Source organism: Peromyscus californicus, unplaced genomic scaffold (genome assembly GCF_007827085.1).
Source record: "Peromyscus californicus insignis strain IS unplaced genomic scaffold, ASM782708v3 Scaffold_8__1_contigs__length_139910024, whole genome shotgun sequence".
Taxonomy (NCBI): Eukaryota; Metazoa; Chordata; class Mammalia; order Rodentia; family Cricetidae; genus Peromyscus; species Peromyscus californicus.
In genome coordinates, this window is record NW_026294606.1 from 69,020,186 (window position 1) to 69,047,408 (window position 27,223).

Sequence of the window (27,223 nt, forward strand, 5' to 3'; positions counted from 1 at the left end):
ATCTAGTCATTTGTTTAGTCATTTGTTTACGTCAACGTGTTCCTTGGGATCAAATTGTGGCTTAATATTTAGTGGCACTCAGTAATAATTGTTACTAGCACCCCTCCACTGTATTATGCCAATAAGCAGCCATGTCATCAAAGAGGAGGAAGGAGTCAATTTTTCACTGTTTAAAGTCAAAGTTTAAATGTGCTTTCACTTTTCACTGTTATCAAGATACTGTTCAGAAGTTCTTTTGTCAAGAAAGAGTTTTACCAAACCTTGGGGTAGTGGGAGTGGTTTAACAATCAAGGGCTCAGACTGCTCACACAGAATATCTGTGTTTGGGTCTCAGCACCCATACTGGGTGGCTCACAATAGCATGTGACTCCAGCTTCAAGGGTTCTGATGCCTCTGACCTTTGCAGGTACCTACACACACTTGAATAGACACCCATACCGACACATACACAAAATAAATCTTTAAAAAATCTCTTAAGCCAGTCTATATTTTAGCATGGTGGGGAGAGGAGGTCATGAGCTCCCACTCCTATCCAAGGAACTACTAACAAATGATGGCTTCTGGGGAGGGAGAGTCAATTATTTTTAAGGTAGTGGCCCCTGGTACTGGTATGCAGATCAGGCTCCCTATGGGCAGCACAAACTGGAGAAGATGGGCTATTAAAAAAAATAAAGAGCGGACACAAGTAGGGAGGGAATGGAGGTGTGAGGGTGAATCTGGAGGGAGTTAGGAGGGTTACAATAAAAATGCATTGTATGAAATTCTCAATGAATTACCAAAATATATTACAACAGATACTGTAACTTTACATAGTACTGCTCAGAAAATATATTCACACTAATGAAGACTTCATGTGTCAAAAACATCAATAGACAATTTTATCATGTCTATATTGGATGAAAAGATGTGTATGTTATTATATTCTGGTCTATGGAATATGATGTGGACGAGAAAATTAAAATTTACTTGACAGTTCTGCATGACAGAAAGACATTTTGTATTTCAGACCATTTTATGAGTACTACAATTTGTTTTTGTCTAAAGATAGTCTTCTAAAATTGGTGAAATTAAAAATATATCAATGCTTTCTTATTTTCTACTCTCCATTTCATATAAAAAAATAAACAGTCTGTTTAGTGTAGAACTCAATGAAGCTTGGGGAAAGTAAAGTTATTAGCCCTCAAAATGGAACAGTCTCTTTTCCTGCTATACATAGTCACCTTTAGATGCTGATTGTATGTTTCTCCAGACCATAACCAAACAGCAGCCATACTGTGAGTTCTTTTCATTAAATAAATGCATTGACAGTAAGCTTGTACTCCCTGAGTTAGAAAGACTGTGGGCCATGTTTTAATTTGTTCATGCATATTTTCTGGAAAAAAAATTGTTCTGAGAACTCTCTTGGTAAGATGAGGGATATTTTAACTTAATTACCAACTGACAGGTTTTATGCAAAGTATTTCTATATAAAACTATAGCTTTTACCCCAATAATTGTTAGAAAATTAATTGCCATTTTCTAGCCTCTATTTTATTTTGTTTTCTGTAAAAAAAAAAAAAGGGGTGGTGGTGGGGGGATCTCAATATAAATTTGCTAACTATTCAACTTGCTTTTTAAATTAAATCATGTTGGAAATGAATTCTGGTAGAAGAAAGCCTGTCAAAGTTTTTCTGATTAAAAAGGATTTTCGTTTTCTTCTTGTTGTCCTGAAGTTTAAAATCTGCACACCATTTTCTAATCTGAAAACCTCCACAGAAGGATAGAATTAAAAAATGCCCTAATAGCAAGTTGCTATTGGTGAAGGCTCTCCATTCCTGTGACCTAAAACCAAGAAATGGGGAGACAGCCCATTAATTCTCACTTATCAAAATCATTGATCACAGAGGAAAAACTATTTCCACAGACAGGTAAAATCTGCTGAGTAGCTTGTGGTATTTTGATCAATCAGAAGATAATGTTGTTAAATCAGGAAAATCAAAGTTAGAAGAGAAAGTGAGTGATTGCTCCTTTTTGAAAATTTTATTGAGGTTAAATCATGATATTTATTAAAAAGCTTTTCTATGACTATATGAATTATATTTTAAGGTCGCTTCTAAATGCTGACTTGAGAATTTTTTTCTGTATCATTACTTTGAGCTCATATGGGATATTTTTTTTCCATCAAGACAATTTTTCTTCACACTTAAAGCTTACAGATTAGAATTATAAGTAGTTTATTGTAGTGGATATCTGTTCTATCTGTGACCTGGAAGCACAGCTCCTAGAGATAGAGGAGGTAACTGTCCTACTTACCTATGACCTTGAAGTATCTGCCCCTGGGGTATGGCCTCAGGGCCACCCTTCAGACTTGAGACTCACCTGTGCAGGTCTCTTCTCTCACTTCTGGGCTTGGATGCTGGGATGGACTCATGTAGAAGAACAGCGTGCAACTGTACCTTGGCCTTCCAGGACCTGAGGATGAATCTCCTGCTCTGCAGTGAGTCTTCTTTCCTAATAAATTCCTTTACCCTTTAAGAAGATTCCATGGATTTCTTGTAAGAGTGTATTTGTTCTTGCTACTATAAACTTTATCCATTTTGATCATTTTCTTCCCTGCCTACTGTTCCTGCCCATCTGATTTTCATATTCAAGTTAGTAATGTGTACAGAAGGTAGAGAAAACATACTAATCCTTTCCTATTTAAGATCAGTTTTTCTAAACTTTTACTAGCAGAGATAATGATGCATTTGCTTCTTTGGTTCACCTGAACCTGCCTTTTAGGTATCCAGGTGAACAAACTTTTTGAAAAGATAATTTAATAACTAAGTATTCTTATGTTCTTTTCAGTACTGACTTTGCACCCGACTGCCCTGCAGTGTGCTTGTATTTATTTTACTCTCTTTGTAGCTAAGTAGAGTGCAGAGAGAGTGAGGGTCAGAGTTGTTCCCACTTAACGGGGTTCAAGACAGAGATGGACTCCAAAGTGTAACTCAGATTCTCCACTGAGTCTTCAGGATGATTAAATTTGCAAGGATCTCAAATAATGTAACCACCCCACACCTGAGGCATTTAACTAAAAAGTCTGAAAATAGCCTCATTGCTTCTTAAATTGTAGTCAATTATTTTGATTATTTTCATCATTTTGCTGAGTTTACATGGCAAGTGCAGAAGGAATTTACTCCTTTAGTGAGGAGTCCAAGTGTTTCTCAACCTTCTTAATGCTTTGACCCCTTAATACAGTTCCTCATGTTGTGGTGACTCCCAACCATAAAATTATCTTATTGTTGCTTCATAACTGTAATTTTGCTACTGTTATTAATCATAATGTAAATATCTGATATGCAGGAAATTTTATATACAACCCCCAAAGGGGTCACGACCCATAGATTGAGAAACAGTGCTCTAGATGTTTGTGACTAACAGAGACTACAACTACTTTATTGCTAAGCAAATAATAACAGTAACTAGCAATGATGATCAATGCCTGCTGTAGGAAATGGTACAAAAGAAGGAAAATTATTTATTTATTCTACAGTGGAAAGTAGTTTATAATTTATTGGACAGTAGAAAATATCTATGAAAATAACAATAATATAAAAAAATGTGGGATTTCCGCCATTGGCTTAAGGAAGAGTCAGGATAGTCAGAAATCAGTGATTTATTTTTGAGTTTTTTTTATCTGCCATGACAAATCAAATTTTTATTCATCAGGTATTTGTAAAATAAATTATCTCTTTATCATACTCAGTAAATGATCTCTGATATTTTGTCCTTCTTGGTAAAAACCCAATTATCCAGATAATTAGAGGAGGGATAGGTTAATTTGGCACTGAGGTTATTTAACTAAATTTCTAGGATCCTTTATTACCCAACATGGTGTGTCCTTCAGCTCCTTCCAAACCACTTATTTTGAACCTAACCATTTTTAAGGTCCAGCTCCAGTCTAGACCAATTAGTACTTTCATATCTTTAGTGTCATTTAATGGTTCACTTTTATTTTATGATAGTACATGCCTCCATATTAAAAATTGTTTTATTACTGCATCCCATTTCCTTTCCCAATTTTATATTGTGGGTTATTTTTATCAAGTAGCACTGGCCTTCTCTTTGAGTTCTTTAAGGGAATTGCCATGTATCTAGGGACTAAAGAAACATTTGGAGCATATTTCTGAGAATTTAGGAAACTAAAAGGATATAAACTCTGATTTCAATTAGTACCAGAAACACTGAAGGACTTAAAGGAAGCCCTATGTAGGCACACCATACTGTACTGGCTGGAAATCTTTAAGAAAAAGAGTCATTCAGATATTTAGAATAAAATAAAATGTTGCCTGCAAAGAATCATTTCTAGTTCTCTTTAATAGAAAGAATAGGGATCAGATAAAAATGAGGTGTTATCTTTAGAATTTGGAAGACAGGACCTTCCAATTCTTTTTTCCATTGTTACCAGAGTGTTTATTTTCTATTCATCTATAAGCTTTTCATGATATGTAACTGCTACAAATGTAATGACTGGAAACAATGCTCATTTACAAAATTGACTCTTTCATCCACTGGTCCAGCATCTACTGATTCAACTAAATGCAGATCAATAACATTTGAATCAAAATTTTATGCTTGCTCTAAAACTATATAGAGGTTGCCTTTATTCCCTAAACTCTGTGACTACTTACAGATTGTTTCTATTGTGTTTGTATTAGAATTACACATGACTCAAAGCATGTTGGAGGATGTATTCAGGTTTCAGGGAAATAACCATGCCATTTTATATTGGTGACTTGAACACTCAAAGATGTTGGAATGAGCAGGTGAGAAGTGAGGAAGGTATTCTGGAAACAGCTCACTTACAAAGTAGGACAGCTCGGTCCCATAGTGCTGGACACCAGAAGCCCAGGGGGATGTGACTTGCGTCTCAGCTTAGTGCCTCAAAAGTTCATAATCAAAATGTGTGATATGAATTTCACCTTGAGACTTAAAATATAACTGCTTCTCGTTGTCTTCTTAGCATAACTGAGTTCCTTGAGGCTGCAAGACCAAGGCCCTTGTTTTATGTTTACTCTCTGTTTAGGGCTTCTTCACTCTTCCTGAGTCGTCTATATTCCTTCTCATGTAGCCTCTGACTTTAATCCACAATGTAATCTCAAGACTTTATTTTTTTCTTCCTCTCATGTTTTTCTTTATGACAATAGAATACATATCACATAAAATTTAATAGCTGATGGTGCGAGTGAGTATATCAGTATACTCAACCTTTTGAGTTGAATTCCCAACACTGTATAAAACCAGGCATGATTGTTCAGTTATAATCCCAGCACTAAGACGGTAGAGGCAGGAGAATCACAAAGTCAAGGTCATCCTCAGCTACAGTCAGCCTGGGTTAAGTTATTCTTGGTCTGAAAAATAAATTATAGTCTTATACATCTTTATTGTGTTGTTAAGCAGTGTTAACTTATCCATAGTATTCCAGAACCATTACTACCACCCATCTCCAATACCCATCAATCTCTCTGAAACTTTATCTATTACACAATAACTCTTCATTCTCTTTTCTTTCATCCACAGGCAACTACTATTCTATTGTCTCTCATAGAAGTTGCACTACTCTTAGCCCCTTATATAAATGAGCTATATGGTATTTTTCTATTTCAACTGGCCTATTTCACATAAGATAATGGCCTGAAGCTTTATGTATATTATATCATATGCCAGAACTTCCTCTTATTAAAGAGTGTATAATAACCTTTATGTATATTCAACCTTTTGTTTATTCATTCTTCTTTGTGTGAATACTTGAGTCATTCTTACCTTCAGGTCATTGTGAATAGAGCTTCTGGGGGAATTAGTGTACAAATAACTGTCCATGACGTCTTTTGAATTCTTTCTAGTCTATAGCCCAAACTGGAATTACTTCTTCAGCTGTATTGATTCAAATTGTCCTTAGTTTTTTAAGGACTTGCCATGCTTTTCCATAGGAGCTATGTCATTTTCCATCTCTTTTAATAGTAAATGAGCATTAGATTTCTTTTAAAATATGTTTATTAGAGCATACTAATTGCACAAAGTGGACTTCATTACAGTGTTTGCATCATTCAAGTAATGTACTTTGTTCATACCTGACTTCCTTTTAGCCTCTGTTATATTCCCTTTCTTCTCCCTCCGGCCTCCTCTGTCTTTCCTAGTGGCTCCCTTCAGCTTTCAGATTGCTTCTGCTGGGTTCAACCTGTAATATGTCTTTTCTGACTCTAATCTTTACTTCTATTCATTTTTTAGTAAATAACTTGATTTCTTTCCTTATTACTGCTAAATAATGGTTTATTGTATGAGGGGGGGCACATTTGTTTTATCCATTCATCTATTGATGTGACTTCATAACTTGGCTATTTAACAGTGATGTAAACAGCTTGGGTGGCAGGTATCTATGTTGTATGTCGACTTTAATCCTTCAGGTATGTACCTAGGACTGTTGTAGCAGGATCATTTGGTAGTTTTCATTTTCTTTCTTTCTTTCTTTCTTTCTTTCTTTTCTTTCTTTCTTTTCTTTCTTTTCTTTCTTTCTTTTCTTTCTTTCTTTTCTTTCTTTCTTTTCTTTCTTTTCTTTTCTTTCTTTTCTTTCTTTCCTGAGCTCTTCAAGTCCTATCCAGAGCTCTTTTGCCTGTGACTACATTTGCAAAGGTTCCCTTGTGTGTTTCTCTAGTATGCTAAGGAGTTGAATCCCTTTGAGTTGTTCTTTATACTGGTGAGGAATGGGGGTCTAGTTTCAGTGTTGTATATGTAGTTAAACAGTTTACTAATCACAATTGTTGAAGCTGTGTTTCTAATAAGTTATTTGGGAACTTTGGCTGAGGATCCCATCTTAAAGCTATGCGGGCTTATTTCTGGGTCTTCTACTCTATTCCACAAGCTCATATGCCAGAATTGGAGCCAACATCATGCTGCTTTAGTTATTGTAGATCTGTTGGATAATTTAAAATCGGACATTGTAATAATCCTAGAATTTCATTGCTCAGGACTGCTCTTCAGGGTATTTTATATTCCAATATACATTTTAGTTTTGTTTATTTTGTCTCTATGAAAAATATCATTTGTATTTTGTAGTGGGTATCCATTCCGGCCCAATAGTATTTTGATAGAGATTGCACTGAATCTGTGGAACACTTTGGTAAATGACAAGTTTAAAAAATATTGATTCTACACAGTCATGGATATGGGAATGTGACTATTTTTGTGTTATCTTTAATTTTTCTCTTTGGTATTTTATAGTTTTCTATGTAGAGGCCTTTCATCACCATGGTTTGAATAACTGTTCTGCTTTCTTTGAGGCTATTGTAAATGGGATTGTTTCCTTGATTTCTTTCTCAGCAGATTGATATGGGTAAACAAGGAAAACAATTGGTTTGTGTTTTTGACTTTGTATTATGGTGTAATGCTTAATTTGTTTTTTTCAAGCTGAAAGTCTTTCAGTGGTCTTTAGAGTCTTATAGTTATAGGATCATTTTGTCTGAAAAGAGGGTCACATTTGACTTCTTCCTCACCTAATTTCTATTCCTTATTATTTTCTCTTGTCTTGTTGCTCTGGCTAAAGTATCAGTACTAAATTAAAATAGGAGCAGTAAGAGTAGATATCCTTGTCTTATTCCTGATTTTAAAACTCACAATGCCAATGGGTTGTGTGTGTGTGTGTGTGTGTGTGTGTGTGTGTGTGTGTGTGTGTGTGTGTATTCTTTAATCTGTTGAGGTGTGAGCCTTCCATCACCTAATTTTTCTTCAGGGCATTCATCATGAGAAAATTCTAACTTTTGCCAAATGTCTTTTCCATGTCTATTAAGATGGTTATGTAATTTTTGTTTGTGGTTTTATTTGTTAATTTATTTCTGTTTTCTTTATATCCCTGGACTAAAACCAATTTGATCATAGTATAGGATTTTTTTAGGTGCTGTTAAATTGAACTTGAAAATAATTTGTGGAAGAACATTGCATCTATGTTTATCTCTCCTCTCTGTCTCTCTCTCTGTGTGTGTGTGTGTGTGTGTGTGTGTATGTGTACTTGTGTGTGTTTGTGTGTGTCCCCTTGCCCTTATCAAGTTTTAGCATCAGGATAATACTAGCTTTATTGAATATATTTGAAAACACCCCTTCCATTATTTTATGCAATAATTTTTTGAAAACTGACATTGGGCCTTTAAAGTCTGTCAGGTCCTGGGTTTTTTATTTTGGGAGACTTTCTTTTGTTTCATTAAATTCCATTTTCATATTTTAATAATTTCTTGTTTCTAGTTTAGTATATAATATAAGCCTAGGAATTTATCAATTTTCATTTCTTATTTTTGATAATTTTAAACATGTTTACAATTATGTTGATCTCCTTATTATCCCTCTTTATTCTTTTATTCTCTTCCTGTTGACTCCCTTCTCCTTAATTAGTTCCCTACTTTCATGTCAGTATGTGTATCTGTATCTGTGTGGCTATCTGTGTAGGTCTGTGTGTCAGTGTGTGTTGTGCATGTGTATATGCAGAGAGCCACAGCTCCCATGAATTTACTATTGCAACATCCATATCATAATCTTAAAGATAGCATTTCATAACACTCCTCTCCCTGCCCTCTAGCTCTTACAGTGTTTTCACCTCCTTTCCCACGATGTTTCCTGGGCCCTGTAGGAGGTTGACATAGATACCCATTTAGCACCGAGTACTTGACAGTCACTTATTCTCAGAAACTTGCCCATCCACGAGTCTCTGCATTAACTGCTGTTGGCTGTAAAACTAATCTCATCTGACCAAGGCTAGAACAGCACTAGTCCATATATACAAATATAAATATTTAGAAGCAGAGTGACTACATGTCCATTTAGCAAAACATTAGTAATGGTAATAGATCCCCTCTAGGGCCTGTGATGTACCTAGATATAGGCTTTTGGCTAGGTTTACAGTTCCAAGCATGTATTCCCTTCTTGTCTAGATTTTTGCAATACCCTTAATTTATAGGTTATATTATACATTTATAATTCATATATTCATTTATGGGATTAATATATAACAATATATGAAATATGTGTTCATAAATATAATTTATTTTATATTTATTTAGCATATAAAATAAAATATATAGTTTTTAATGTAGATTTTGTTATACTACTAAAACATCTCACTTGTTTCTCCTCTCATTGAAAATTATAGCTGAATGTTGAAGAGATCTCTAATTTCATCATCTATAATTTTTTCTATATTTTTTCTCCTCCTTGCTTTCCTGCCTTCTTCTTGTTCTTTCAGTACTTATAAAGTAGAGACATTTATTCTCTTAAGGCTCTTGAGGCTCTTTCTATTCCCCCTGTGTGAGTGCTCGGTGCACAGTTGTAGGCTTGCTTCCTCACCCACTTCTCCAGATGTTTCCTTCCCCACCCACTTTCCCCCAAAGGCATTCTTCATTGTGTTTCTTAAGACTGCAGCACTTCTCTCTAGACAAACTTACTAGACATTTTATTGTTCTGGTGATGATCTATCCATCTCTCTATCACCTATCTGTTCATTTATCTATCTACTTATCTGTCATCTATCCATCTATGTATCATCAACTACTTCCTGTCTATCTCTGCTAATGCTACCTTCTACAGTCCCCCTGTATAAAAGGTAGGGTTTTTTCTTTTTAATTTTATGTGTATTTTCCCTTTATGAATGTCTGTGTACCATGCACATACTTAGTGCCAACATAGGCCAGACAGAGTGTCTGATTCCCCACAACTGGAATTAGAAAAGGTTTTGAGCCATCATGTGGGTCCTGGAAATGGAACTCAGATCCTCTTGAAGAGCTACAAATGCTCTTAATCACTGAGCCATCTCTCTAGCCATTATTATTTTCACCCTTTCTGTTACAGTTGTGGTCTTATTCCTTACATCTTTACAGATATGTCACATGTTCTCTATCAGTTTTTTTTCAAATGAATGGATAATGAATGATTGAGGAAATGAATGAAAGCATAGTAATTGTTATTTTGTCATAATTACCTACTTATAAATTCTAGATTCCTAATTGATAGAATATGAATATGTATAATATACTTAATATGCTATGTGTCAAGAATTGTGAATGTTATGGAATTTTTCCCTCTCTGTTAACTAACAACTTCACATGCTGTAATTCCTGGCTATGGAATTTTTCCCTTTGTTAACTAACAACTTTATGTGCTGTAATTCCTTTGGATGCTGGTGGAAGAGGGCAATTCCTACCTGACACAGATGGCCTTGAAATTTAAGGACACGATGCTCAGAGTGACTGTTATGTCTGAGCTGGTCTTCCTTGACCCTTTAAGTAGGGAACACAGAACTTCAGGGGGATATGGGATATGCATATGAAGTAGATTTGCATAGCAGTTGAAGATCCTATGCTTATGTAACCCATGTCTTTTACAATGAACTGCAAACCAACCTGTTTATTATTGAGTTTTATGAAAACCTTTCCTTTCTTGTGTAGGATGGTCATTTGCTCTGTGCAGAATGAAGCTGTTTGCTATTTACTTATCCTAACAAGAACAGTTTTGGACAAAGGGTAGCCAATGATTGGATCCCATCATGGGTGGGTGCCAAAGCACGAGAGATGCGTGGAGACTTCTCTATTAACAGTCTGTGTTAGATATATCACAGGATTCTTTTAAAAAAATTATAGTTATAAGTTTTTTAATAGGATCATTTGTATTTTAAATTTATTTTCACTGATAAATAAACATTTATAGATATCAAAATATATGTATGATAATACAATGAATCATTATTGTTTAAAATGAAGTAATCTTGAAGCTCAAATGCTGTTTGGTTGTTTATGCATTGGCTTTACTTTAGAATGTTTAATTCTTTCTATTCATTTACACAGACTTCTTTTTTACTTCATAGTTCATTTGCAAATCTTTTCTCCCTCTTATATATTACATTTTAAATAGTTAATGAATATTAACTATTGATGAAGTCCAGAGTTCAATTATTTCAACCTTATCTTAACTTCAAGCATATAATGACCTGAAAGCATGATAAAAGCTGAAATGAAATAATTACAGAAGTATTGAACATACTCTAAAAGTGGGGGGATACAGTATTAATGCACTTAAAATTTAAAATAATAACTGCCTAATCAAAGCTTGGCATCAGTGAACATAATCCACCACACTGGAATATTCAACTTTTATCCTTTGTGCAACTTTCAAGAAGCTCAGGAAAGCTAGAAGACTAGTGTGTGACTGTGTGCATGTGTGTGTATAAGGATGTGACTGTGTGTGTGAGACTGTGGTGTGTATGAGACTGTGTGTGTGTGACAGTGAGTATGTGCCAGTGTGTGTGTGAGAGAGAGACTGTGTGTGAGATAATGTGTGTGTGTGTGGTTTTATATTTATGTGTGTGGGACAGTGTGTGTGTGTGTGTGTGTGTGTGTGTGTGGTGTATATACATATGTGTGTTGTATATACATGTGGGTGTGTACATACATGTATGCAGGTCAGAGATCATTGTCGGGTGTCTTTCTTGGCTAGTCTCTACCTTATATTTTTGTGACAGGGTCTCTCTCTCTGAACTCTATCTGTTGTTTTAGCTGTACTGGCTGACCAGGGCCTTACAGGGACCCACCATCTCCCCTATCCTCTTCCTACCATTGAGGTTACAGATACTTACTTCCATTCTCATGTTTTAATGTAGGCGCTAAGAATCAAACTCAGGCACTTTACATGACAGGCACTTTGCTGAGCCGTCTCTGCAGTCCTTAGAAGAAAAAAAAATCTTAAAAGAAGCATAGAATCAATATTTTAGACTTACACTTATCTATGTTTATGTAACTTACAATCTAGCATGTTATAATTGTTAAAAACTGTTATTTTAAATAATATTTTGCTAATTATTTGAAAAAAATATTTCTCATATTCACTATCTTTCCTCCCAATTTCTTCCAAATCTACTCCAACCTCCCTACCCACCCAACTGTGTGAATACTCTCTATCTCTCTTAAAAACACTGAGTCCAGTTTCTGTTGCTCATCTACTCTTGGGTATGGGGCTTGCCCTGGAGTGGTGCCACTATACAAGAGGTCATGCTATTAAAGAAAACAGATTCTCTCTGTCCCAGAAGCTGTCAAATCTACAACAGTTCTTCAGCTAGTGGTGTATTGTTGTGTCCACCTTCCCCACTCCATGTTGGGATTTTGTCTGACTATAGAGTGTGCACAGGTCTTGTGCATGCTGTCACAATCACTATGAGCTCATATGTGCATCTGCCCTGTAGAGTCCAGACACACTGTTTTCTTAGAAGGACCTTCCACTTCTGGCTCTGATAATTTTTCTGTCCCCTCTTCCCTGAAGATCCCTGAACTTTAAGGGGCAGGTATGTGGTATAAACATCCCATGCAGGCTTAAGGACTCAGAAGACTTATTCTCTGCATGCTGACTAGTTGTGGGTCTCTGTGTTCATTGGCATCTATTGCCAGAAAGAGGAGAAAGGACTCTTGCTACATGCAGGCAGCATGTGCCCCCTTATCCCCTCACATGATTCAATTCCAGAAAACATTTTTAAAGTACAGAAATATTTCTGGTGTATTTCTTGGGGATTAAAGAAGATGGCAGGTGTTTCAAGATGTTTTCGACACAGACTCAATGGCTGTTGGCTCAGATATCTGTGATCTACAGTGGTGGCATTTGATGAGCATTAGATCCTAATTTTTATTATAAATGTATTTTATTTCATTTTTTATGTATATGTGTGTTTTTTTTTCCTGCAGGAATGTTTGTGCACTGCATGTTTGTCTGGTACCCAGGGATTCCAGAGGAGGGTTAGATCCCCTGAAATTAGATTAAAGGACAGTTGTGAGCTACCATGTGGGTGCTAGGAATCAACCCAGGGGCCACAGGAAGAGCAGCAAGTGCTCTTAATCCCTGAGCCATGACTCCAGTCCCAGATCCTAACTTCTAAAAACCATTGTTCACAAGCTCTGCTGACCATCTTTTAAACTCAGCATGGGAATATGCCTACATGACTTAAATGAAAGAATTTGTGTTCCACCTCGTTATACATTAAGGTGTATTTCCTCCTAAGTTTTTTTTTTTAAGTTTTGTGTGATGCCCAAATTATTCATTCAGAATTCTCTTTTTTTTCTATTTTGTGCTTATTCCTTTCATTAAATCCACATGGGATCATTCAAACCACCAAAGATGTTCCAGATAGTGAATTCAAAAAGAGAGAGGGTCTGAGGCTGGATATTTACTGTCAGAAGTGTTCTTGGATTCCACACCAGTGTGATTTCTTACTCAGCAAATGGCTGTAAAGCTGACAGTGATGAGCCTATTCATCAGCCCCACCACGTGTCTCCTAACACCTTCTCCCCAGAGGCAACGAATGTAATTATAATTAACATAATTAATATTTTCCACTCAGGTCATTTTTCTCACAATAATTAAAAGCCATTGTAGAGTCATTAGCTTTCTACCCATAGTCATAGAAAAGACAAGCGTAAGTTTCAGAAATTCTGTGTCAACAGGCATTCTGTTAAAAATGGAACCCTCCCCCGCCCCAGCATAAAGCTTCCTGCATGGGAACTCTGAGTGAATGGTGACTGCAATATTGTTTTTGCATACATTGATTAGAGTGGAGATAACTGAGGAAGTCAATAATGTTCCAGAAGCAGTGACAAATCCTTGAACCTCAATTATTCCAATGCACCGAGAGTATTACATTTCTCAATCAGAAATGGTTATGGCATGTATAATTGTTCATGGCTATTCCAGGAAGGTGGAATAATGCAATTAATGGCTAGCTTGGAGACTAATTTCATTATTATATTTATAAGTAAGCTTTTTAAATGTGCATAAGAACCTGGGAATGAGGAATAGTAGAAAAGCACATTTGAGTTTTAATAGCATTTTTCCTATTAAATTGCTTTCTTTTAAAATTATTTTTCATTGAAACATAAAAATTATATATATTTATGTGGTGCCATTTCGTGTTTTAATACATATGTGCATTGAATGGTATTAAAGTAATTGAAATAATATTTCTCTCCTTAAATATTTTCATTTCTTGTGGAAAAGTATTCAAAACCCTCTTTTCTCTTTTTGAACTGTGGAGCACAGTATCATGTTGCTTGATCAACACACTATGCAATAGCTCACCAAGGCTTCTTGCCTCATCCCACCCATGTCTTACTAAACAATGGCCAACCTTCACCCATCCCTTTCTTGTCTTCCATTTCTGGTAGCCATAGTCTCCTCTCAACTTCTGTGAAATCAACTGTTTGGGATTCTACACAGGAGCCAAGGGCATGAGATGTTTACTCTCCCTGCCTGACTCACGATTTTTGGATCCTGGGAATAATGCTGCTAATGTTCCTGGAAAGATAATTCCTTTTACTGAGTTTGTTGAAGGGGCCAACTCTAAGAGAACTAAAGGGTCATCTCAGTGGTGCTTCCAGCCCTACTGTCATTCACCACGTCTACAGCATCATGTTCCTTGTTATCAGAAAATCAGGCTTCCTCTCTAGGTAGCTGTACAGGGTACACATTATACAGTAGCAACACAATGTGTTACCTCCTGTATTTCTGTAGCAAGAATTCTTAGATCTTTTTCTGAGGTGTGTTTAAAGCAGGAATCAGAGCATTTGCTTCACAGGGATTAACATGACATCTACATATTTTGGAGCTTTTCGGGTCTATGTATATTTATATTTTATTTGTGTATTATATGGTTGAAATAGAGATAGATTTTAAAGTGCAAAGATTTAAACTTTCTTTTCATTTTATTCTTAGCTCATAGTTATTATTCCTTTTCAATTTTGAGTACCATTTAATTTTGCTTCACAGCAGTTCTAACTTTGAGAAATCATTATTCTAAGTATGAAATGCATTCTTCAAGATGCATATTTCTAGTTGTGTCTGCTAATTGAAATAAGGCTTTTATTTACTAAAGTACTCAGTATTTAAAGTCATTTTAGATGCCTTTACACATTCCACTGATTTTGGTAAGTGTTGAAGTGATATGCTGGTCAAATTTGGGGCAGGAAATATAATAGAAAACAAATATATTTTTGAAATTATATGTTTTAGAGAAACTATCAGCCATTAGATGTGACATTCATGTTCTTCCCGTACATTAATAGTGTTTTCAAAATTGAAGACGCTGTCTTGCTAGCTTAAATACCCTAAGTAAAATTTGTAATTTCAGTCACTTCATATGTTCATCCATAGAATGCTTGCTTCTTCCTGCACACCTCTTACAATAGAGACACAGTCCCTCTGCTTGGCCAAAATAGCCAGTGGTGAAGGATCTCTATGGATCAATCACAAATGGGAATCCTTTTCACTTGCTGCACATTATACTAAGTAAATTATGACCAGACCTTTTGACTTATCTTTTTTCAATGTAATAAGCACAGTTTTTTTTTCAACTGTTGCATAAAAGTATACTCCATGTACAGTCTAATCCCATTCTACAGCTTGTCCACATGTGGCTTTAGTGAAATTACATACATTATCCTAAGCTCCCTTTCCTTCTTCACAAAGAAATGGTCTTCATCACCTGTGGCATAGGGCTAAAGTGTACAAAATGTGCAGCAGCACAGAGTCTCTCGTGTAGGTACTAGTGATTGTGAGCCCTGGTGCTACGTTCTTGTGGCTCATAGCTTCCATTCCTTCCCCAACCCCTTCTCTTTTCCTCTTGAAGGCTTTGTGACTGTTAATGGACCACATCTTCTAGAAAAACCTTCTCTATTATACACAAACTGGGTGATGCACATAACAATATTTGAAATAGCAGCCCCTGTAAAAATGGAGAAAGGAGATGAAGGAAGTATACAGGAAGTAGATCTGAGACCTTTCCAGGATCAGTGTCTGGACAGTGACTTTTGTTCATGATTTTATATGAAATGCTCTGTGGAAACAAACTCCCCACTGGTGTTGATGGAGGGGAAATGACACATTACTAGAGCGAAGTAGCAAGTGTTAGTAATTCCTCAAGTAATGTGTCTGAGTAATGCTGTGTGTCAGAAAGAATGCTCAGAAGCAGTTATTTCTAAAATCTCCCTCCTCTGTTTCTGGTATGCAAAACATGTCCTGCTTTCAGACCAGGAAAGAATCTTTTCCTTCTGTGACTCTTTGTACCTAAAGGAGCACTGTGAGGCCATAAGGACTCAAGTGCTCCCTTCCTAAAGGGGCTCTGTGGAAGCCATTTAAGAAAGCCTCATTTCTCTTCTCCAGTTGCTGATTGTGACTTTGAGACGAACAGCTGCGGGTGGTTTGAGGCCAGTGGCGGTGACCATTTTGACTGGGTGTGGAGCTCCCAAAGTGATCTTTCTGCTGACGTTGAGCAACAAGCCCCACCTGGAGATCACACTCATGGTACACCTCAAGGTAAAACTCTAGGGACACTTTACACACTTCTATAGACTGCTGGTTGGACCTCAGGGGAGGAAGACCACAGCATGTAGGATGACACTGACAATCAGTTGTGCTGTCTTCAAGAAACGGTTTCTTTGTGGGTGATAGGATCAGAACTGATATATTTTTGCCTGCATAAACTGAAATTATCAATTAGCTATTGACATCATTTAAATGTAGATGAATATACAAAGGGAAATTTTATTACCAGTATTGACTTTTTATTGTGGTATAACTTTAATTTTAATTGGACATGAAACTTACTTGGCATAGCATTAAGAGACAGATGAACTCTTGTTGCCTCACAGGATCCAGTAGGTAAACTTAATGCTTTGTTTTTACATCCCTACAGGGCATTTCATGTTCATTTTGAAGAACAGCAGCAGCTTGTTTCAAACTGCTAAACTTCAGAGCCCAACGTTCAGCCAGACAGGGCCCGGGTGCACGCTGTCATTCTGGTAACTATTATATGATGGTAAATTATCCTAGCAGGATGATGGCTGCAAGCATATCCCTGCACTTGCTAGCTATTCAAGTTTTACTCATGGCTACTTTATAGTGACTACTGCATTAAATTAAATAATTTTAACTTCAGAGGATATTATCAGCATTGGTTATTTTATTTCTTAAGATGAAAGGAGGGCTTCCCTTCTACCACTGGAGTTTAATTTAATTAGGAGTCTTCCTGTGTTTTGCAAAAGGTTCCAGGGTTGTGAGAGCCTCCATTCCGTGTGCATCTCAGCAGATCAATTCTTTCAAATGGGCAGCTACAGTTACTGAAGGAAAGAAATATATCCATTACCATGATTCATAGTAATTTGTGTAAATGGAAGTTCAAGGTTGTATAAAGTTCAACTGTCTAGTCTATCCTATAATATTTTCATTTCTTACGTTGATTTTCTTTCAGGTTTTATAACTATGGACTGTCAGTGGGGGCAGCTGAGTTGCAGCTACATCTAGAAAATTCCAGGGATGCCACAGCCCTCTGGAGAGTGCTATATAACCAAGGCAACCAGTGGTCAGAGGCGACTGTCCAGCTTGGACGTCTCACTCAGCCCTTCTACCTGTCACTAGAGAAAGTCAGTCTGGCAGTTTATAGTGGGGTCTCTGCTGTTGATGACATCCGTTTTGAAAATTGTGCTCTTCCTCCTGCTGTTGAGAGTTGTGAAGAGCCAGATCACTTCTGGTGTAGACAGACGAAGGCTTGTGTGGGAAGGCATCAACTCTGTGACCTGGTTGATGATTGTGGAGATCGTACAGATGAGATTGACTGTGGTAAGTTGTTTGGGGTTGACGTTTTTTCCCCAAGGGAAGGGCACTATGTTTTTTTCTCTCACATAGTTTGGAAGCATTGGTCTTAATTAGTTCACTACTTTTTAGGCAGTTAGCCAGTGACTCAAATATAATTGAAAAGTTGATGAATGCTGTATGGTCAATTAATCAAGTTAACTAAACATATTAGTCCTTTTCATTATTAAAGATTTTTCAGTTTCTTTTTATTTGTGTTTCTATGTTATGTATGCAAGTGATTATGCATGCCATAGCGTATGTGTGTTGGTCAGAGCACAGCTTTCATGCATGAGTTATCTCCTTCCACCATGTGGGTGCTGGGGATCAGACTCAAGTTGTCAGGCATCGTGGCAAGTGCCTTTACTGGCTGAGCTGTCTTGGCAGCCCCTTGCCATTCTTCAATAGATAGGTTTACTAACTAGCTCCTAGAGATACACTGGTAAAAATGAGTATAGAATTCTTGCCTGCTTGTGCTTCACAGTCTAACTGGAGAGATAGGTGTTCAACTATTTACTAATGAAATGTATGATAGTGATTCTAACAGGAACTGTGAAGAAAGATATGGTGTGGCTTTTTATAGAGTAATAAAATTTGATTTTCTTCAGGTGATGATTTAGCCAAGATCTGAAATGTGGCAAGTGAAGCTTATGTCCAAAAGCCAAGAAGTAACAGACAGATGCAATTTAGAATGTGTGAAGGGAGCAGAAATCAGGGTTGGGATGTTGGGGAGGCCGAGGGTGGACATCTTTGATGTGATCCACACTGAAGAAGCAGTCTTTATTTCAAAGATTTTTTAGGGTAGTGAGAGCACTGAAATTTGACCTATGTAAATGTCACCGTGGGTGTGATATAAGTAGTGGACTCGAGAACAGATTTAGGGGATCGTTAGGGAGCATTGCAGCAGCCCATTGGAGAACCGCTGACTGTGAGACCTGAGTCAGGTGGGAAGTCTAGAGGAAGGACCTGTGTGGGGTTCTTTTGTTTGTTTGTTTGTTTGTTTATTCAGGAGCAGATAGTTAAAAGCCAAGGCTCAGATTCGTTTTTCTGCTTTCAAACTGCAAAAAGTTTAAGGTCTCTTGTGATGGTCTGGCCCCCAGTTTGCTGAACCTGTTTCCCACAGATCCTGTGCTTGCATCTGCGAATGAAGTAGCCACTAACAGTATTACTTTGTTTACGAAAGTCTGTTACAAAAACGTTTCAGTCATTCTTGGTCTCGTATCTTGTCTCAAGATAATTTATAAATTTCAAGCTGATGTGTTTCATAAATTAGAAAACTCATTAGAAACCAAAGTGAAACCACGGAATGCTCAGTACCCGCATACGAAACATTTACATAGGGATTTCTGTATAAGTTACTGTGGAAAGCTTTCTGTGCATATGATGTTTGATATCCATGTTCATAAAAATGTATTAAAGTCCAAATTAACATCTAGCTCATGGAATTTACACAACGCTTATTTGAGTGGATAGAGTTAACATTGATTTTGACAGTGGTAATCATATGATATATAACTTGTTTTAAAATCTAATTTAGTCTTCTGCACATTTTGAAAGTTTTTTTTAGCTTTCTAAAATTCTCTAAATTGTTCTTCAAACATCCTGATATTAGTAGAATTAAGCATGGTTTATTATAGTACAAATAAATGTAATCATATATCAATTAATTCTTGCTTATTCGATGACGCAGAGAAATAATAGTGGCATCCGTTGGGACATTACCTTATTGAATATAGCATGCATTACACATCCCAACATTCAAATTGTGTTTCCTGCAGGGTGCTTGGAGATGTGGTCCTCCACTGAAGCATTCCCTATGCTCTCCTTTGGAATGGGGATTGACAAGTGTAAAAACTTGTTGGCTTTAGTGTCAGTTTTATGTTAAAAACTCAGCAATTTGACATCCCCCTTCTGCTTCCCAGCTAAAGACTGACACCTGGGGAGTACCTGGAATGTCCCCAGTTCACATCACAGCTGGCTTGATTAGTTACGATTGAGGAGTCACCAGATGAAAACCCGTCTTCCTGCTGACATCTGCTCACTGGCTCCCTTCATTAGGTCTGAGCTTCTCTTCAGGGCTGTCCGTTTAGATGACTGGTTCTCGCCCAGTTGCTCTGATTCACCTGCACTTCTATTTATTGCTCAGGGTGCTTGCTCACCTTTGGCACCAAGAGCCATCACTAAGATGAATAGTCAAATGACAGCTGACATTTATATTTTAAATATTAACATATAAATGGAGCTAAAATGTGAAACTACCTGTAAACTCTAAATCTTATCTCCTCAGCACAGTTTTCCCAAATGTGTATTTTTATCTCATTATTTTTCCCAAAGCAAATATCTGGCTTCAATAAAATCTTCATGTTTTGAAAAGTGAACATGCTCCAATAGTACCCTAAAAAATAGACTTTGTTTGATTAATGAGGTCCTAGTCAATTATTTTTAAGTTTGACTGAATGATTTCAGAAGCTTAAAAGTCCAAGCCCCCTTTGTGTAATGTAATGGGAATATTAATTAGTGCAGTTACTATGGAAATCAGTGGAGATTTGTCAACATATCCCCAAGTAGAGCTACCACATGATTCAGCTATACTGCTACTGGGCATATATACCTGAGGGGGTCCAAGATAGCAGATAATGGGCCTTTCTCTATATATCTGGCTATGTTTGTTCATGAGAACCAACTTAGGGAATCAGCCTTAATGCTCTTCAGTGGAATGAAAGGACATCTTAAATCTTGTGAACATAGCCAATGTTGTATAGTCCAAGCACAGAGAAGAACAAAATCCACGCCATAGGCAGGAAAAGCGATAGAACAAGAGGTCACCGTGCTGAGTGAAATGAGCTAGACAGCATGACAAGTATGTCATGCCTTCTGTTGTGCGTGAAATCTAACAGAAAATAGACGGCATGGTTTAGAGAGGTGGCACAGTGGTTAAGAGCACTCACCGTTTTCACACAGGACCTGGGCTCAATTCCCCCGCACCCACATGACAGCTCACAGTTGTCTGTAACTCCAGTTACAGAGGATTCAACACTTTTTCTAATCTGCACAGGCTACTGCATGCATGTGATGCATATATGCACACTTAGGCCTACAATACACGTAAGCCAATATTAAAAATAAATAATGGCACGTAATGGGGATTATTAGAAAAGAGGAAGAAAATCAGGGAGAGGGCAAAGCTCCTCGATTGCTGTGGTAAGGCACCATGACCAAGGCAACTTACATGAGAAATAGTTTATTGTGGGCTTTCAGTTTCAGATCAGAGTTCATGACCATCCTGGTAGGGAGCATGGGAACAGACAGGTAGCCATGTCATCAGAGTAGTATCTGAGAGCTTGCATGCTTACCTACAAGAAGGAGGTTGAACAAGCTAGCTGGGGTGGCATGAGTCTTTTGAAACCTCAAAGCCTCCCACACCTCCAGTGAGATACCTGCTCCAACAAGGCCATATATCCTAATCCTTCTCAAAGAGTTCCATCAACTAGGGACTAGGAATTCCGATATATGAGCCTATATTCTCATTCTCATTGAAACTACCACATTCCACTCCATAACCCCCACAGGCTTGTGGTCATATTACAATATAGAATGCATTTAGTCCAACTTCAAAAGTCCTTATAGTCTTTCACAGACCCAATGCAGTTTAAAAGTCCAAAGTCTCTTCTGAGACTCAAGGCACTCTTTTAATTGTAACTAACCCCCTTTAAAAATCAAAAAACAAATTACATACCTCTAACCTACAGTGTTCCAGAATACACATTACCATTCTAAAAGTAAGGAATGGGGTCATAATGAGGATATACTGGATCAAAGCAAGAATGAAACCCAGCAGGACAAACTCCAAATCCTGTAGTTCTATATCTGATGTCAGAGGGCTTAGATAGCTCTGCAATTCCACCTTTGTGACTATAACACATTTTTCTCTCTTGGGCTAGTTCTACTCCTTATTTGCAACTCTCCTGGGCTGAAATTTTCTCGCTCTGGCACCTCTTACATCTTGGGGTCTTGAACCCAATCCAGGCTTCACTTTCACAGCTTTAGTCTCCAGGCCTCTGTTTAGGGACTCCCCTCCCCTATGCCTGGCCTCAGTAGCTTTCTTTAACTGTAGAGGAAGATTCCATAACACATTTACTCCTATATCTTTCATAACTATAAAGCCAGAACTACATGGCTAAGGCTGCCAAATTGGGCTGCCAGTTTGGGATTCAACCTGACCCCATCCCTGAATTACATTTGCATAAGATTTCCTGTAATAGGACAGGCACATAGGGTCAATGAAGTTGGCTCAGACTAGTTGCAAAGGCATGCACATAACGTACTCCTTAAGAGCCAACCTGGAGTCTGCCTAAAGGCCTAGCAACAGTCACTGTCAGAATTTCTAGTTGATGTCAGAGTTCCTTATCATGCCCAGCCAATGAGGGATGACCACACAGACTGCGTGCTGGGAGGAGGGTATATAAGGCCTTCCCTGTTATTGAGTAAAGGAGTTCATTATTTGCCTTCAACGGACTCCCGGTGTCTGTGTTGTTGACACCGACACTGTGCCTTCTCACCCCCTACCCTGAGGGAGCCTTTAGGATCCAGGGACAATTTCTTTTGTTGCATAAACTTTCCTTTTTATGAGTTGGAATGTTGGCTGTATGGGGTTTTGTCCCCATTCCCTTTATTCTCTTTCATATATGGCTTCATTATCTCTTTCAGCATAGGCCTTGGCTCCAACATTATATTTCCTTAGTCTCCTTTTCTCCTCAAAATGTACATTTTGTATTTCTTTTTGCCTTGCTTGATCCTTTTTACTATAGATATGCATAAGCATGATTATTAACAACCACAAGGCAGAGTCTATATAGGCTATCTTAAAATCTCAGCCAACAAAATTAATCTCAAATTATTCAATTTAGCTTCAGGCAGATTCTTAGGACAAGAGCAAAAAGCAGACCCATTATTTACAAAATATCACAAGAATGATCTCTAGCTCAGTTGCTAATGTTGCTCCCCTTTGAAACTTCTTGAGTTGGGTCACTGTATTGCCTTCTAAGCTTTTACTGGGATGGCCCATTAATCTATGCTTACAGTGTTTAACAACTTTCCTAGTCCCCAAATCTTCCACATTCCTCCCAAACCCAGCACGGTCAGATCTGTCACAGCAATAGCCTACTCCTTGGTACCAACTTCTGCCTTAGCTGCTTTTCCATTGTTGTGGTAAGACACCATGACCAAGCAACTTATAGAAGAAGGAGTTTATTGAGGACTTACTTTTAAGAGCATGAGAGTTTATTACCATATAGGAAAGATGATATATGATAAGGGGAAATATGAATGAGGAAGAACTGTAAGCCATTATAATTGGGACTGAGATGAAACAGTTTAGATTATGTAAATATGGGAATGTACCAAGTGGTTTTACATAGAGAAAGAAACGGTACTGTTGCCACTGTTGCCACTGCGGGATCACAATTGGGGCATGACTGAGTAGAGACATTTGGAGCTTTGTGAGAAGAAATGAAAAATACTCTCTTAGAGTGAGATTTGGAGAATCCCTCATCAGAACCCTCTTGAATACCTGGAAATGTGTGGGTTTTGTCTGATAGATGGGGATTTATTTGAGATTTTTCATTTTGATGTAAGCAAATTTTCCATGATACCTATGTGATCCTTAAATATTTAGAATTGTTAGAGAATAACAACTCCTAGCTCTATTAATTACTGAGGGAGTTTATTAAAAAATCCTGATGTAGTGCATGGGCTGATGGCTCAGAGGGGAGAGTGTTTACCTGAGGACCTGAGTTCAAATCCCAGAACCTACATTAAAAGCCATCAGTAACTATAGCAGTGAGATTGAGGGTGGGGAAGCAGAGATGGAACTCCTTGGTCAATCAATGTAGCACATCAGTGAGTGCCAGAAGAGGCTGAAGAGAAGGCTCAGAAGCTGAGTGCTTGCTGTACATGCGTGAGGATAGGAGTTTGGATCCCGGCACCTACGTAACAATCCTGATGCTGGTGTGATCCCCTGCATATCAATAACCCCAGCATAGAAAGAGCCAGAGAGAGGAGAATCACTGGGGCTTATTGGCGGCCAGCCTAGCCTACAGTGATAAGTCCACAGGTTTCATGTTCAGCCAGAAAGGCTGAATGCCAGTGAAGACACTGATGCCTTCCTCTGCCTTCCACATCCACATGAGGGATGAGTACCTTCATGCACACATGTGAACATTGAGCGCACACATATGCAACACACACACACACACACACACACACACACACACACACACACACACACCACAATAATTAGGTGGAGGTTGATAGAATAGTGGATATCTGACAGCTATCTCTGGCCTCCACACTCACACATGTAACCTCGTGATGCACATGTGCATACAAAACAGGAATACAGACAACATATACACTAAACACAAGTGCACATACCAAAGTCAATATAAGAATCCCAATGCATGGTTTTAAAACTATTTAGGCCAAATAAATCAACAATTTATATGTGACTTCTAATCTTTAGTGGGTTTGTTTGTCTTTTAATGTTCCCTGGTTGGCACATTTAGCTAAGTTTGAAATGCACCCAGTCAAAAATGTGTTACAATGAAACAGCCATGATCATTTGCCTGAGGTTATGGTAATAGTTGCAATGGGGATTAAACCTAGGTCCTTGTGCATGCTAGACCAGCGCTCTACCTCTAAGCTATACCACAAGCCCAGGGTTATATTATCAGAAATGAAGATGAGTGAACATTAAAAATATTTAAAAGATAATGGTCTAAACATTTCATCTTCATGCCGTGAAATATTATTTGATGTCTAGGATTTACTCTTTTCATAACTGTATTTTATGTTACATTTAAAAACTATTACAGCTTTCCTTTTATGATCCAAGTATCAATGTGTGTTCTTAATCCCTCTTTTTTCCCCTACATTTCTTTGATATTGTTTAATACCATTTTCAGCACCTGAACTCCAGTGTGACTTTGAAAATGGAATCTGTAACTGGGAACAAAGTTTGGAAGATGATTTCAATTGGACCAGGAACCAGGGCCCTACTTCAACACTGAACACAGGCCCGATGAAGGATAACACACTGGGCACAGCCAAAGGCCACTACCTTTACATAGAAACATCAGGGCCACAGATTTTTCAAGACAAAGCTGTTTTACTCAGCCCGATCCTAAACGCCACTGAAGCAAATAGCTGCACCTTCCGCCTATACTACCACATGTTTGGAAAGCATATTTATCAGTTGGCTGTCTACCAGAGAATCTGGAGCAATTCCAGGGGACAGCTGCTGTGGCAGATATTTGGGGATCAAGGCAACAGATGGATAAGGAAACACCTCAGCATTTCCAGCAGACAGCCCTTTCAGGTAGGATAATGGGTTTCATAATATATATTTGAAATGCTTCCTACTGTCTAAGCAATGTGAAATATCACCGTAGTCTTGATTTAAAAGCCGGTGGAACTGGATCAAAGATACTTTGAAACACATTCATCACTTACTGGAGGGTGTGCTAAGGCTCTTTGAGTTGCTTTGCTCCAGGAATACCTCAGTAATGTATATTTAACATCTCCTCAGATGAGTGCTTGACATGGGAAACAGCTGCAGGTCCCCCCAATGTTAAGTGCTTGTTCTACTGAAATTAAAACATCAGAAGAAAGAAGAGTTTGGCATAATCTGTGAGTTCTGCAGACTGCAAACTCATAAATACATGCTTTTGAATACATCATTTGACATTTTAACTTTTTATAGGTGAGCAGCTGAAATCCAGGCAGAGTATACTCTCTATTTTCACATTTTATTTATTTTTAACTGGAATGCATGCAATGCACATATGTCTGGGCTTCATACAGGCAGTTTATTTTAAGTATGCCATATACTTTGACCATATTAACTCCTTGTACCCTGTTGTTTCTCCTCCTTCATATTTAGTTTATCTTATGTATATAAAATCTGGAATTCATATATGTGAGAATGCATACAATATTTGGCTCTTTCAGTCTGGCTTATTTCAATTAATATAATTATCTCTAGTTGCATCAGTTTTCCTATGAATGACAAAATTTATTTTTTGTAGGACTGAAGAAAGCTGCATTATGTATATGTCATGTTTTTGATCATTCTGTTAATTAACTGATACCTAAATTGACGCCATTACTTGGCTATCATGAATTGTACTATAGTAAACATGGATGAGCAGGTACCTCTATGGTATGTTGACTTAGAGTCCTTTGGTTACCAGTCCTGTGGTTGTTCATTTGTGTCCTGTGATCTCTTGGTCCAGGAGTAGGACAGCTGGGATGAAATAACCAAAAAGAAACCGGATAACAAATGTGAGGATATGGGAAAAGGGAATTCTTATACACTGCTGGTTAAAAAGTCATTTCATCTAGCCACTCTGGAAATCAGCATGAAGGAGCCTACGGAACTCTAATCTGAAACTGTACTGGAAAGAGTACATGCTTTATTAAATAACACATGGAGTCTTTCAGGAAGAACTCAAGTTTGACTGCACATTGCCTTATTCCTGGCGAAATGGTTTTTTAATTCCAAGTCTGACATGTCTTCAAAAAGCCAAAGTACCAAGTTCAAATACACATGTGTCTTTTACAAATTTGTAGAAGACTTTTTATAAGTTTTACATTCGCTTTTCTTATCAATTCCCTGAAGTTAAATCAGAGGACCCCCTTTTTGGCAGTTCTATAGATGTAAGGGAGAAAGTTTCTGAGAAATTGTCATCATTTGCCCTTGGTATAAAAACTTGTAAGTAGCAGAAACAGGACTTAGACCACCAGCTCGGGTTTGTAAATGGTCTCTGTTCCTCCTCTCACCATACTTCAGGAAGCCTGTAGCATGTAGGGGCTTTAGTATTTGTTCCTTCTCCTGCTTGTCACAGATCCATACATAAAGTACTGTAAGAAACGTCATCTCCATCCATGACTCAAAGCTCTGTTTTTATTTTTTCATGTGCCTAAATCATGTTAACCATTTCATAGACACAAACGTAGCTCCAGAGCAGCTAATAATCACAGATGCACATTGACTATGACTCAGGTGGTAAAGAGAATGTGGGGATTAGTAATTTGTTCAGAGACATACAAAGTGAAAGCATGAGATCTAATCTGTCATGGGTAGGGTGATATATTTCTGTTCTTGCCACAAAGGCATGTACAATGCAGTCATCGATATTAGATAATCAATTCTTAATGTCTAGCTAGGTCATTTGTAATTTAGACCAAATTCTTATTCAAGGCATTAACTCTTCTTGTGAAGGTTACTTAATAATTGGTTTCCATGAGAAAACAACTCCATAGGAAGGCAGCTTCACAGCCAGGTGAACATGGTACTTACTAAAGCACCCTTTGTTATGAATCCAAACATGAAAGTTGGGTATTGAAATTCACTGCAGATCACATAGAAAGAATTCTCCTTGATTTCAACCAGCCTATCATCTAATAAAAGAATTTCTAAATGAAAAGTTCTTTTAGATTTTTATTTTTAATGAAATGCACCCAAGAAATGATAAAAGTGCATTATTTTCATGATGTATTGATAGGT

At 37.5% G+C, this 27,223-nt stretch overlaps 1 protein-coding gene across 1 annotated transcript in view; it reads left to right on the forward strand.

The window, feature by feature from the left end:
- The window catches only part of Malrd1 (MAM and LDL receptor class A domain containing 1), a 605,236-nt gene that overhangs the window by 126,667 nt on the left and 451,346 nt on the right, over positions 1-27,223 (forward strand). Inside the window, exons 14-17 of the mRNA XM_052729219.1 lie at positions 16,192-16,344; positions 16,724-16,829; positions 17,279-17,646; positions 24,621-25,033. Of these exons, the coding sequence (XP_052585179.1) occupies positions 16,192-16,344; positions 16,724-16,829; positions 17,279-17,646; positions 24,621-25,033 (1,040 nt within the window). The remainder of the gene's footprint in view (positions 1-16,191; positions 16,345-16,723; positions 16,830-17,278; positions 17,647-24,620; positions 25,034-27,223) is intronic.